Source organism: Malus domestica, chromosome 12 (genome assembly GCF_042453785.1).
Source record: "Malus domestica chromosome 12, GDT2T_hap1".
NCBI classification, from domain to species: Eukaryota; Viridiplantae; Streptophyta; class Magnoliopsida; order Rosales; family Rosaceae; genus Malus; species Malus domestica.
Genome location: NC_091672.1, coordinates 27,250,715 through 27,265,629, shown reverse-complemented (window position 1 = coordinate 27,265,629; position 14,915 = coordinate 27,250,715). Strand labels below are relative to the sequence as shown.

Genomic DNA, 14,915 nt, shown 5'->3' with positions numbered 1-14,915 from the left:
GTCCAGTGTCCAAAAACATGTTATTTGAAAATTAAACTCTGCGACTAATCTTACGTTTAATCTGTTCCAATTGGGGTAAGGACATTAATATATTTCTCTGTGCAAAAGAAATTCAACAATCAAAGATGAACAAGTTCAAGCAAATCAAACAGTCAGATTCAACAACGATATTGAAACAAAAGTAAAGGCTGCAAGAAGAAACAAACTTACATGTCACTGCTATATGTTTCCTTCTCTCTAATCTCGAATCCTCAATCTCTTTCTTCACTAGAACAAAAATGAAAATGCCAAGATTCTTCCACACTCAGCCCACATATTCTTTCTGTGCAACATGCAAATATGGGCAGTCTTGTAGAAATATATTGGGCTATTTTGGGTGTGAAAGTATTTTCAATTTTGAGCCCACCTAAGTCCCTAAACCACAATCCAACGATCGACTTGATTGCCAAAGCCTTTTTTTATTTTGTATTTTAGACTTTGGTCAGTCACCCACAAAAAAAAAAAAAAAAAACGAATCCTGAACCTATCATGCTCTGAACTTCAATTTTTTGATGCATTGCTGATGTGAAAAGAGTGTAATATGCTTGATGTTGACTTTTTTGATGTATCATGTCTTGGTCTAGTCAATACATGCAACATTGTCTTCATACATAGTCAGTGAAACACAATGATGGATGAGAAACAGCAGGTACTTCGCATATGCTAAGAAGAGCCCTGAACCATACTTCCTATGTGTGGCGTAGTGAGGTGTGATGAGCTTTGGAACTATTTGAAGATTTTGCAACTAAGGTCTATTTCGAGGAATGCAATATCCCTAATGGTAAAGATATAACTATTTGGAAATGTGCCTTGTGCAAGTTTGATAAGTAACATTCGTCAACATAACAAACAAGACATGCATCATTCAGAGGATTAGGGGGTTGGATCCGCTCGTGATGCGTATGGATAAGCTTAAATCTGTAGAACCTTTAGGGTAGCGAAAATACGTCATTAATGCCAATTCAATGGTTGCGTGTAAGCACAGTGTTGTATCTTCTCAAAAGATCAACAGTGAATGAGATATCATGTCCAATACAATAAGTTAAGTAAAACAAAGCTTAAAGTTGAACTTAGATATGACACTGCTGAAGGTAGCGGTTCGTAGTGTCATGACTCACAGAATTCCAATGAGATTCATCATACAGGGCGGGTTTTGCGGTAAGGGTCCAAAATTCCAATGAGATTCAACCAGAATCTCATGAAACGGTTATAAATTTGAATGGAAACTCACTCGTGGGTCGTCAGAGTTGAGTATCACCTCAGGAATGATGTCCACATATATAGGAGGTGTGTGGTGTTCCGGAATCGACGACGTAGCCGTCGGAGGTACTACAGCCTACTGCTGCTCGAGATTTGCCAAGCCAGAGAGGCGTCAGCCTTGATCTGGGGAAGAAGACAAATCGTAAACGACATGTCGTTAGTAGAAAAGGCATGGTTTGGACATGGCTTGGCACATGGATGGCTGGTGGGGATCGAACAACTACAAACTGTGACTCGCGCGGCTCGGTTCAGCACGGCTTCAGACTGCGGCTCGGACGCTATTTAGAGTTTTTTTTTTTTTATTGTTTTCTTTTCTTATTCACACAATTGCGATTCATCACAATTATATCAATGGTAATATAATATAATTGCGAACAATAATTTAAGTATAATATTAATTAGAAAATTGAAAATTAGAATTTATGCTTGATGGTGAATGTTGCATGCAATCAAGCTAAAAAAAATATCGACAATCTAGACCTTGTTTTAGAAGAACCTGGATTGCGATGATGAATCTTGTGAACAGGCTTGTAGCAAGAAAAAAAACCTTCAGTTCCTTAGCGCAGCAATAAGAGCGTGCTGATAACGTGTTGTGACCTGTTTTACCGAATGGAGAGAGGATTTGGCAGAGAGAGAAGAAGGCTTGAGGAATTATATGTCTTATTCTTGATGTTTTATGCATTTATTTATAGTCAACATGATAGGTTTACTTGCCTTGCAAGTAATACAATTATAAAGGGACATGATCTTTGATTATCCTAAATACAATCTATTAATGATTTTCATAATTACACGTGCTAGAATTTATGTCATAACAAAATCTTATTTATATTCGTAATTAAAGGTGTATTTGTAATCTTTTATAATAAAATGAAACAATCTGATAACATAACATAAATGAAGTCTTTAAAAGAGCATGACTCTACACAAAGCAGATGTTTGTTTTTTTAAGTACAACAATATATTTTACACTAAGGTGAGAGGGAAGTTCGGCTAAATCACAAAATGGGCAACCTAATTTGGTGTTGAATTCGTTATTCATGAGATTCGAACCTAAAACCTTTCACTTGCAAGTGAAGAGAAATATCACTAGACCGTAGTGAAAAAAAAATCATAAATTCCATCCTATCCTAACGAAGAAACGTATAGTCTTTACACACCATTGCAAATCAATTCCTACAAGGAATCCGGTCAAACTCCTGCAAGGAAAAATGATGTATCCTTACAAATTGGAAAAAACCAGTTCAAAAGCCTGAGTTTCATTGATGGTTACCTTAAAAGAAACAAGATGCTTATCTGAATAAAAGTTCGTAGTCAATGTCATTGAGGAATATAACTTGGATATCTCTCTTTTTAAAAAGCCAAAGTCAGTGTCAATATCCTTTTTGAATCATTTCGTTTTTGCTTTTTTTTTTTAACCTTTTGTGACAATGATAGAATGGCGATACATAGGGGAATGCAAGTTAAATATAAAAAACAAAAAATTATGGTGTCGTTTGATAATCATTTTTTATTTTTATTTTTTGCTTTTGGTGCTTCATATATGAGTTACCTATTAAATAATGGGTGAACAAGTATGGTGTGAGGGAAGGGAAGAAATAAATAATAATGAATGAAGACGAAAACTGCTGGAAAAGTTAATAAGTTAGTTTTTGGTTTATTATTTGGTAAGGGGATTTTAGTAATTGTGTTTTAGGGTTTTCTTGTAGGATAAGTCGATAACGATTTGGGTTCTTACCTAATATGATTAATGTTAGTTCTCTATAAATTAGGTGTTTTGAAACACATCATGTAAGTTTAACAAGATGTAATCTCTTCAGATAATGTGGTTTTTTTTGGCAATTTTGGTGTGTTTCTTTGTCTTCAGTTAATAAAGGAGCATTGCCTAATCCATTTGTTCATATATTTTATGCACTATGATTTTCAACTCGGTATTAAAGCATTCAAAAAGGCCAAAAAAAAAAAAAGTTTATTAGAAAGCCGGCCTCCCTCATCATTGCCTGCCCCACTCCCTCCTCCTTCCCCTTCATTCATTGGGTTGGAGGAATTCACAGGGTGCCCGCCCGTTATACATTCCATGAAATAACCTTTCTTTGTATGACTTCTTTTTTGTCTCATGTCGAATGGGGAGATCAATCCTAGAAGCGAGCGCTTCTAGCCCTTTTTTATCTTATGCACGAATAAATTGCGAAAGCTAACATGAAGATTCGATTCAGACTTCATAGAGTCAGTACTAATGTTGTCTATGCGCAGGGCCATCCCCCACTCTCGTCCCGGGGAGCTAACGGCTCATGTATATGAAGTTGGTTTTACATTTATAGGATTTTTCATTTGTTCCTTAATTCTTTCCCTCTCTCCCGTCATGCATCATCCATCAATTTCTTCGTATACCTTCTCATATTTCAAGCATAAAAAGTAAAAATTAAAAGCAAAAAGCAAAAAAACAAAAAAATGTTATCATTTAATTTTTTAAGAACTAGAGGAAGGAAAGGAAGAAGAAAGTCATGCTCCCTTTCGGTATACTTTATTAGCTTTGTTTACATGATATTAACACTCTTATCTCCTTTTTCATGCTCTAGCCTCTAGCCTTAATAAAAAAACCTTTCATTGTGTTTTAGGTCTTAAAAAAAAATCTTCGTATTTGCATTTTACCAATTGATTTTATAATAAATAGCCTAACTTATATTTACCGAAAGACCTAGACTTAGAAGACTTCCAGGAACCACACACACACAAGAAAAACAGAAATAAAAAGTCCGAAAATTCACACTTTGGGTTGCTTTCTCCAGTTCACACTTTGGATTGCTTTTTCCAATTCACACTTTGGTGTAACAATCTCGTACTATGATTATGACAATAAAAAATGTACCGTTAAAATAATTTACTCTTTTTTTTAGAGAACTAGCATAGTAACTACAAACCATTCTAAAAATCACAAGAAATTAACAGACCTTACCAATTAATTTTAAGGTGAAACTTCAACGCAAATTGTTGGACAGGGATGTAGACAATGACTGAGCTAGCAGGCTAGCTATCTTTAGGGGGCCAAGTTAATCATGTGTTTTTTTTATGATCCACCACTTTCGGCATGATTATAAGAGGAGTAACAAGTTAATTATGATGTTTAAGTAAGGGCAAATTAAATAGGGAACTTTAACGAAAAGCATCCGGTACTGTTCACTTTAACGAAAAACCACATTTTTACACTAAAAAGTCAATCCTGGTACTATTTACTTTACCATTTATTTTGTCCTTATCATTAAAACTCAAAGTTTTCAAGCCCTTTTCATTAGTTTTCCTAATTAAATAAGCAACCCAACCAGCTATACTTTTGGAAGCCTCCAACTGAAATTATGGTATATAGAAGCTGCACTTTTGTTTGTCATCTTTGGTTTTTTGCATAGAAGCTGCACTTTTGGTTTGGTTCCTCTGTGGTCCATTTTGTTTGTTAGTATATATTAACCTCCTTGCAAGCTATCTTTTGATTTCTTTTTGTATGAGAAATAATAATCACGCACCATTTTTAGTCTCTTAGACAATTCTTTCTAATTATGTATGTTGTTTTCGTTTTGAATCGAATTAGTCTATTTAATAGTCATAAGTCTAGATGGGTGTGTGAGAAGTTTAAAAAAAATGTGTGAAAACAGCCTTTTTTGTATTTGTTTGTGAGGAAGAATTTGAATATTGTTTTTGGCCCGCCTAAGTGTCAGTAGATTTGAATTTATGAGAACTTAACACTCTTTTGTATTTGTTATTAGAATTTCTTCGTAGTCTCCAAATTAGACTTGTGCAAACCTAAACCAGTATATACTAAATCATTACATCTATTATTTGTGATAGCTTGAATTTTCTGTCTTTTGTAATCTTCGAACGCTTTCACACTACAATTAGGTAATAATATATAAAGGATTTACGTACCATGATATACTGTTGTGTACCAACAATGGATGCCTGGCCCGAAGGTACGTACTCTTTTTCTACGTACTCTCCAACCTTAATTTCTATATATTTTTCATTTCTCCTGTGTTTTTTAATCACACATTTTGCTTTGTCGTTTTAGTATTTAGATCTGGACGCTCTAAATTACCAATGACATTTTTTACTAAAATGCTAAAAGAATAGTAAAATCTCAACTATTTCATAACGTACGTCAGAGCAAATTTTCCCACAAATTCATTAGTTGCATGTGTGACAAGGGCCTCAAGTCACTGTGCCAAACCCTAGTTTTAACTTCTTCCGTGGATGATTCGAAACTTCCCTCCTCCTTGCCCATGTGCATCTGGTCCCGTGCACTTCGTTAATAGAGAGTGTTGTACTGTTGAGAATGGATCATGTTGATGGAAGATGAAACTTTGCATGAACTTATAAATGAGTTGGGCTAATCTCTATTGCAAACTGATTAGCCTAGACTCACATGATATATTACTGAAAGACCTAGACTCAGAAGCCTCTGAAAGACCTAGACTTAGAAGCCTTCCAGGAACCACACACAAGAAAAACAGAAAGAAAAATTCCGAAAATTCTCACTTTGGATTGCTTTTTCCAATTTGCACTTTGGAATGCTTTTTGCCAATTGACACTTTGGATTGCTTTTTTCCAATTCACACTTTGGATTGCTTTTTCCTACATAATATAAACGACTATGAAGTTACCCAAGATGATGAACAAAGGTAAAAATATGGCCACTGGTGCCGGCTGCCTAATTCTGAAGCCAACAAGTAGTCATCATCATCACAAGCAACCTTCTGAGGATGCTAAATTGAGCATCAACTACCATTACAGCAAAAGCCCGACGTCCTCCTCGACAAGCGCCAAATGTTGCACCAGAACTGCCGAGCTGCCCAAGAGTACTAAAAAGCAGAGTGGTAGCAAGACAAAGAAAGGCAAAAGCTGCAACGCCTTCAGGATTGTTGGGAATACTATTACGGGTAACAAATCCGACAAGGTAGGTATCTTTGGGTTTGGCAACACTAAGTACGTCTGCAAAGGTCCGAAGACGGAGAAACGAGACAAGTCCTGTGGGGAAACCGACTACAAGTCTTCCAGTGACGACGAAGAGTGAACTGATTGAGGCTGTACGTGGTTGTAGGGTATGGCCTGATGTTTTTATGCATGTTGCGTATCTTGTGTAATTTGATGTGAAAAATAAAATGTTATCATGGCCAGGAGACTTTAATTTAGAGTTTTAATTCAATGCGCGATAGTTCTAAGATATTGGAAGTGATGTACTGGACGTGATAGAAGTGAGTGATGTACTTGACGTGATGGAAGTGAGTGATGTATTGAACTTTTTAGTTTCAACTATTTGTATAATTCATCATAAGAAACCAAGTACAAGGGAGAAGCTCTTATAGAGAGCTTGAGAGTGACTTAAAGGCTAAAAAGACAAAGCCTAATAATAGGCCATATAAAGAACCAAAAAGAATAAGCTAGCTAATGTGTAGCAAATGTATAATTACAAGTTTCAAGTGAGACATAAGACCATGAATTAAGGAGCGAATTAAGGAACAAAGGAAAAGTGAGGAACAAAGGAAAAGTGGTAGTACATCACTTCCATCACGTCAAGTACATCACTCACTTCCATCACGTCAAGTACATCACTCACTTCCATCATGTCCAGTACATCACTTCCAATACTCCCCTTCAAGATGGATCAAGAGGGTTAATTGATCCAAGCTTGCACAACAACCGTTGAAATTGGGTAGAGTCTAGAGCTTTCGTGAAGAGATCAGCAAGTTGATCATGGCTTCTAGTGTATACAGTGTTGATGACATTGGATTGAACTTGTGTACGAATGTAATGACAATTAACTTCAATGTGCTTCGTCCTTTCATGAAATACCGGATTAGAAGCAATATGCATTGCGGCCTGGTTGTCATAAAACAACGACATTGGTTCCTTGCTGGTGAAGCCAAGATCAAATAGAAGACTCTTCAACCATATAAGTTCACAAGCTGCTGCTGCCATGGCCCTATATTCAGCTTCAGCACTGGATCTTGCAACCACGGTTTGTTTCTTACTCTTCCAAGTGATCAGATTACCTCCAACAAAAGTACAAAAACCTGTGGTGGACTTTCGATCAAGGGCATTACCAACCCAATTAGCATCAATGTAGGCCATGATGTGAGTGGACCCATTTTTCTTCATGAGTATGCCTCTACCGACCGAACCTTTGAGATATCTAAGTATTCTCTTGACAATCTCCTAATGAACCGATGTAGGAGAGTGCATAAACTGGCTGACAAGGCTCACTGAGTAAGCAATGTCAGGTTGAGTAATCGTGAGGTAAATAATTTTTCCAACCATTCGCTAATAAAAACCAGGATTGGAGAGAGGCTCACCTTTAGCATCCAACTGAAGTTTGCTAACAAGGGGAGTGTGAGCAGATTTACACTCAAGCATGTGTGCTTCATCAAGAAGATCAACTACATACTTTCTTTGATTTAAGAATAACCCCTTGGAAGAAGTGGCCATCTCAATGCCAAGAAAGTATTTCAAGACTCCCAAGTCTTTAATGGCAAATTGTTGGTGTAGGGAGCACTTAAAAGCATTGATTTCATTCACATTGTCCCCTGTAATTATAAGATCATCAACATATATAAGCACAACGAGCTTGCCTAGGACACCACTGCGAACAAATAAGAAGGAGTCAACATGACTTCTTTTGAACCCTGCAACTTCAAGAACTGAGCTCAGTTTGGAATACCAAGCTCGATGGGATTGTTTGAGTCCATATATAGCCTTATGGAGCTTGCAAACTTTGTTAGGTTCACCTTCTCGTAGGTGTCCAGGAGGTAGCTTCATGTACACATCTTCTTCAAGATCACCATGGAGGAAAGCATTTTTTACATCCATTTGAAACAAGGGCCACTCGTGATTAACTGCCATTGATAGCAACACCTTCATTGTGTTCATTTTGGCAACCGAGGCAAAAGTCTCTTTGTAATCAATACCGTAGGTTTGTATGAAACCATGGGCTACCAATTGAGCCTTGTGTCTCTCAATGGTACCATTGGAATTGAATTTTGTCTTGTATATCCATACTTCCTACAACCTTCTTGCCTTTAGGAAGATCAACCACACTCCAAGTTTGATTTTCATCCAATGCTTTGAGCTCTTCATGCATGGCTTTTTGCCACACAGGTGTACACACGGCTTCTTGAAAACTTCTTGGCTCAAGATTGTTTGACAATTGGTTTAGAAATAATGCATGGGAGGCTGACAATTTTTGGTAAGTAATAGCTTCAGAGATAGGGTACCTTGCAGAGTACGTAACGTACTCTTGTAACCTTAACGGAGGATGTCGATCTCGAGCAGGGTTCCTTCTTGGTGCTACTACTGATTGTGGAGTTGCAGCTTGTGGTTGTGGTGTTGGAGCACTGGGTACTTCCTCACTGACCACTTCATCAATGTTGGAATTAATGATAGGGTTTGAGGGGTTTGCTTGAATTTTTCCAGGAGTAGGCAGTGGAAAGGTGTCCATTAAACTCTTCCCCTGAGGATTATTCTTAGAATCCTTATGAAAGAAATGAGTGACTTCATCAAACCGAATATCTCTAGAGACAACAAGCTCCCAAGTGTATGAGTTATAACATTTGTATCCCTTTTGAGAACTAGAGTACCCCATAAATGCACATTTCACAGCTCTAGGTTCTAGTTTATCACGATGAGTAGCTTGGATGTGGACATAACAAGTACATCCAAAGATCCTGAGATGAGTCAAATCGATAGTTCTTCCTTTCATGACTTCAAAAGGTGACTTAGCATTCAACACATGAGTTAGAAGTCTGTTAATGATGTAGGTTGCAGTGAGAAGTGCTTGGGACTAGAATCTCTTGGGAACTTGCATCTAAAACATAAGGGGCCTTGTTTTCTCCAACAAATCCCTATTTTTTCACTCGGCTACACCGTTTTGTTGTGGTGTACCGACACAACTAGTTTGATGCAAGATGCCATGATTGCTCAAGTAATTGGACATGTTATTGGATGTATACTCGGTGCCATTATCTGACCTTAAAGTATATAATTTAGAGGCGAATTGAATGGTTATTAGTTTGTGAAAGTCTTTGAAAGCTTAAAAAAAAAATCACCTTTAAACTTTAAAAGATACAACCAGGTAGCCATAGAATAATCATCAATAAAAGTGACATAATACTTGTATCCATCAAATGACTCAACACGAGAAGGTCCCCAGATATCTGAGTGAACAACTTCAAAAAGCTTACTGGTTCTAGACTGAGAGGATACAAAAGGCAGCCTAGTGGATTTTGACATTTGACAGATCTCGCACTCATGTGTGCTTTTACAAAAATTTGGAAATAACTTAGACGTCACTGGTTCTGAGGGATGAGCGAGACGTTGGTGCCAAAGTTGGTACTCCTGGGCATGACTTAGGTTGGCAATGGGATCCTTAACAAGATTGAACTTCTTTGAGAGGTAGTATAGACCATTTAAGAAGAACCCTTCACCAATCTTCTTCTGAGTGACTTGATCCTAAAACACAACATTATGAGGAGAAAATATGGCAAGGCAGTCCAAAGTGTGTGTGATTTTTCCTATGGACAAAAGCTGGAATGGAAATGAAGGTACGTAAAGTGCAGTGGACTCTACATCATTACCCATCAACCTAATTTTTTCTTTTCCTAGAACATGTTCCCCTTTACCATTTGCTACAAATACATGAGTAGGATTAGATAATTTTTGAAACTCATGTAGACAAGATGTTTTATTAGTTATATGATCAGTGGCACCTGAGTCTACAATCTAAAAATCATGTGTGAGATATGCATTGAGAGCAGTGGAGAGTTCACTGATAATACCTGGGATATTGTCGTGTGTTGTGGTATCTAAACCTTCCAAGAAGTCAGCGAATTTTCCAAGCATGGCAGTGGAGTTTTCAATGATCATCTTTTCATTCTTAGTGGTCCCGTTCTTTCTTTGAAGAAAGGTAGCAAATTCATTAATCAAGGAAATCAGATTTGAAGTGAAGTTTGCCATCTCATCAGCTGAACACTTAGTTGCACGGAGGGCTTTTAAAGCAAACCATTTCCCATCTTTGATCATTTTCCCTTCCTTGTCAAACTTAGGTTTTAACTTAGAATGTAAGATCCAACATTTTTCCCTTAGGTGCCCATTAGTGTTGCAATATGTGCACTTCCAGTCAGCCTTCTTCCCATTAAAAACTTTTTCACCAGAGATTTTGTGGTTGCTAGGTTGCTAGTGAAAACCTTAGCCTCAGAGCTAGACTTGTGCTCAATATGCATTACCTTTCTTTGAGTTTCTTCCCTTTGAACTGCATGACACACACTAATGAATGATGGTAATTTTGAGTCATTAGCAAATGACTACGAAGATCTTCATACTCAGCTCCCAAGCTTGCCAACAGTTGAAACACTTTATCTTCATCAGCCCTCTTCAAAAGCACAGCGGATTCGGTTGTGTGTGGATGGTATAGATCAAGCTCATTCCATATAAATTTCATGCTTCCAAGGTGCTGAACGAAGGATTGGTCACCTTGCTTTAGGCCAGCAATACTCTTCTTCAGTTCAAATACACGGGCAAAATTGTTTTGGCTGCCATACATTTCCTTGACAGCTTTCCAGAGTAGGTGTGAAGATCATGAATAGCTGAAGAGCTCTGACAACTTGGGCTCCATCGAGTTGAGTATCCAAGACATTACGAGCTGATCATTTGAATGCCATGCATCAAAAGAGAGTGAGGTGGATTTTGGAGGCTTGATGGTTCCATTTACGTACCCTAGCTTCGATCTTCCTCCTAGGGCAAGAGAGATGGCTCGGGACCAAGGCAAATAATTGAACTCGTTCAACAATACTGAGCACAGTCGTTGGTTTGGATTGATCTCACCATGTATCATGTTGGTTGGTGTTGAGGTTGAGGAACTTGTATCCTTAGAACCGAATGGATTGTCTTCTGCCATCTCAACAAATGATGAACATAAGGAAAAATGAAACAAAAGAAAAACAACAGAGACATGACCCTATGGTTCTTGCTCTAATACCATATTGAACTTTTTAGTTTCAACTATTTGTATAATTCATCATAAGAAACCAAGTACAAGGGAGAAGCTCTTATAGAGAGCTTGAGAGTGACTTAAAGGCTAAAAAGACAAAGCCTAATAATAGGCCATATAAAGAACCAAAAAAAATAAGCTAGCTAACGTGCAGCAAATGTATAATTACAAGTTTCAAGGGAGATATAAGACCATGAATTAAGGAGCAAATTAAGAAACGAAGGAAAAGTGGCGGTACATCACTTCCATCACGTCAAGTACATTACTCACTTTCATCACATCAAGTACATCACTCACTTCTATCACATCCAATACATCACTTCCAATATAAGAGTTATCAAATTAGAGAGTGGAGATGTGTAGTATACAAAGTAGTTATTACTATCATATTATCTGTGAGGTTCCAAAAATTGTATTATTTCCAGATACTAGTTACCGTCGCATAGTGCGAATCTCTATTATGATCTTCGCTTTTGCACTAAAAAATGTTATGAAAAAAACATTTATATATTGTACCACCACTTTAACAAAGATGAGATCTACTTATATTGGTAGGTTATACATCTATTAGAAAAGATGGTACAATGTCGTACAGATAAATGTTTTATCCTTGACATTGCTCATTTTGAAATACTCGCTACAGTCTGGAAGTTTACAGCTATATGTGATCGATCAAAGGATTGACTAAATTAGATTCAAAATTGTAAAGATTTCATGCCACGAAAAAATTAATTGTAGTAGTTTTAAGTCCGTATGAGGAATATTTAAGTGTAATACCCTTAAAGTTTCTTGGGCAAATTGTTTATGGCATATTGCATGGGATAAAAAATGGCATAACATTTGGTTAGAGACAGATTCTATGCATGTCATCAGTCTACTATCAGCTCACTCCATGGATGTTCCATGGTTTCTTAAAGTTTCTTGGGCAAATTGTTTATGGCATATTGCTCGCTTGAATTTGCGTTTTTCGCATATTTTCAGGGAAGGGAATTGTTTGGCGGATGCTTTTGCTAATTTTGGTGCAATGAATAGTAGCTTTACGTGGTGGGACTCGGTTCCTGAATTTGCTGATGCGTCTTATAGAAGAGATTGTGTCGAGCTTCCATTCTTCCGTTCGAGCTCATGAGGAGCAAAATGTTGCTATGGAAGAGGATTTCGGGAAAGAAATATAATCATCTGAATTATGGGAATTCAATTTTAGGTGACTGAAGCTAAGCACCCTTAAACTAGTCCATATCATTTTCAATAATTGTTTTTAGCGGGTTTTGGCCTAGTCCCCCCGTTTGTTCTACTTTTCCTTTTTTCTTCTTATTATTAATAAATTCTTGTAGAGGGGGGATGGGCGGGGGGTTTCTGGGTGCAACGGTCCTTTCTCCTTTGGGAGAGGGTTGGTGCCTCGCACGCGACTGTTGACGAAGAGCTAATCTCGCCTAATCCGTCTCTACAAAAAATTCAAAAAAAAATATATATATATATATATATATATATATATATATATATATATATATAACATTCTATCCTTGATGTACAATATAAGGAACTAATCTTTTTGCGTGAAAAAAAAAAAAAAAAAAAGTGTAATACCCTTAATATTTTAAACAAACAATATTATATACACAAGGGGAGGGGGGTAGGGTTAGCCTCACAATGGGCTAGCAATAATGTGGTTCAAATTTGTTTTTGGCAATAATCAAACCTAAGACCTCTCACTCACAAATGAAGAAGAATACCACTAGACCATAGTACTTAATTTTATGAAAATGGTCATTTACGCATGTATATAACTGTGTCGGAGTTTTTTATAGGGCACTACAAGACATCAATTTATCCACCACAATAATTTTACCACGGACTTTATAAGCTAGTTATAAAAAGTACAAATTTACCACAAGTATAATAAGCATGTGGTGAATAACATTTTTTATCACGAACAAATCTTAGTCCGTTATAAATTAAAAGTGAATGACCATGTGCAAAGTTCCACGTTGTTAATATAATAGGCCACCACAGGCAAAGCTCGTGGTCATTATTATTAGTATCCACATCGTAATTAAAATAAAATTGGAGGGACACCAAAATGTTTCAAAATTTCAAACATATATCCAATTTGGAATTTTCACAGCACTACTCAAAATCTGTAAATATTAGTTGAAAAAAAATCTGTAAATATTATTAATGAAACACTACTTATCAACTAAAATCCCATAAAATTACGGTTATAACTCTCTACAAATAACAAATAAAAATATAAATGATTAAACCCCAGATAAACATGTCAAACACTAAAAAGTGAAAAACACAAATTAAGGGGGGTGTATTCAATTAGGATTTTGAGAGAGTCTCAGAGAGTTTAAATCTATGGAATTTGAGAGAGTTTGAGAGAAAAAAAAAAAAAAGAATTCCCAGAGATTTTGAGTGAATTAATTATAACTTCCAGAGAACTCACATGAATTATGAGAGAATTCTTTACATGAGGTTAGAGAATTGCAGAGAATTTGATCAACAATTTCCTTCCCTTTACAAGCCAAAATCAGTTTCATCTTACTAATACCAAATCGCAATACCAAGTTCAAATGCAATGTTTTCAAGTAGCTATCAAAGTGAAATTAAACATTGGCATCCAAAATCTTGAAAGTTAAGGCTTACAAAATAAACTAGCTATCAAAGTTTTTCAAACACAAATTGCATACTCCAATCCGTAAAAACAATTAATTATATTTCTCATCTTTGAATGCTATCACTCATAGCATATGTCCACATATTTGTAGCTATGCCAGCTCTCCATGCATTAGTAATCTGTCGTTGTTGCTCTTGAGTTTGATTACCTAGTTCATCATCATTTTCTTCATCTTCAGATTCATCATCTTCTTGTTCGATTGGAAATTCATCAGAACGGCACTCTTTGCGAAGAAAGTTGTGCAACCCTGCACAAGCTAACACTAACTTTGCTTGTGTTTTAATTGGAAATGGAGGTGCGGACTTGAAAATTGTAAATTGAGATTTAAATACACCAAATATCCTCTCCACTACGTTTCTCAAGGAAGCATGTCGAAGATTGAACAACTCATTCGCATTTACGGGATCACGATCGTTACCAGCAAAATCTTGGAGATGATATCGAACACCTCGAAACGGAGCTAAAAATTGACGACGATTTGCAAATCCACAATCCACTAGAAAAAAATTTACCTAAAAATAAAACACATAAAGTTATTATTTATGGTACGTCCGAGTGTAAATAAATCAATGAATGAATACAAACCTTCTGGCACTTTAAGTCCATTCCTCCTTGATACAGCATCATGTAACAGTTTGGAGTCATGAGCTAAACCCTCCCATCCGCTAAGAATATATATGAATTCCAAATCAAAGTTACAAGTAGCTAATACATTTTGTGATTATTTTACCATGACGATCAAGATAGCTAGCTACTTCAGGTCCTGATACCATTGCTGGTATATGTGTTCCATCAATAGCTCCAACACAATCCTAAAATAATTATAAGAGTTAATACATAGCTAACAATATGTTCATGAAAGTAAAAAAGACTCTTGAGAAGGGAAAATACGAGGAGGTACCGTGGCAT

General features: G+C 36.6%; 1 protein-coding gene across 1 annotated transcript; it reads right to left on the bottom strand.

Moving 5' to 3' along the window:
* Positions 1 to 14,050: 14,050 nt before the first annotated feature.
* On the bottom strand, positions 14,051 to 14,915 carry LOC114820035 (uncharacterized). The gene is made up of 4 exons (XM_070809185.1): positions 14,908 to 14,915; positions 14,762 to 14,818; positions 14,592 to 14,671; positions 14,051 to 14,502 (listed from the first exon to the last, which is right to left on the bottom strand). The coding sequence occupies exons 1-4, from the start codon at positions 14,913 to 14,915 to the stop codon at positions 14,051 to 14,053; spliced, it is 597 nt and encodes a 198-aa protein (XP_070665286.1).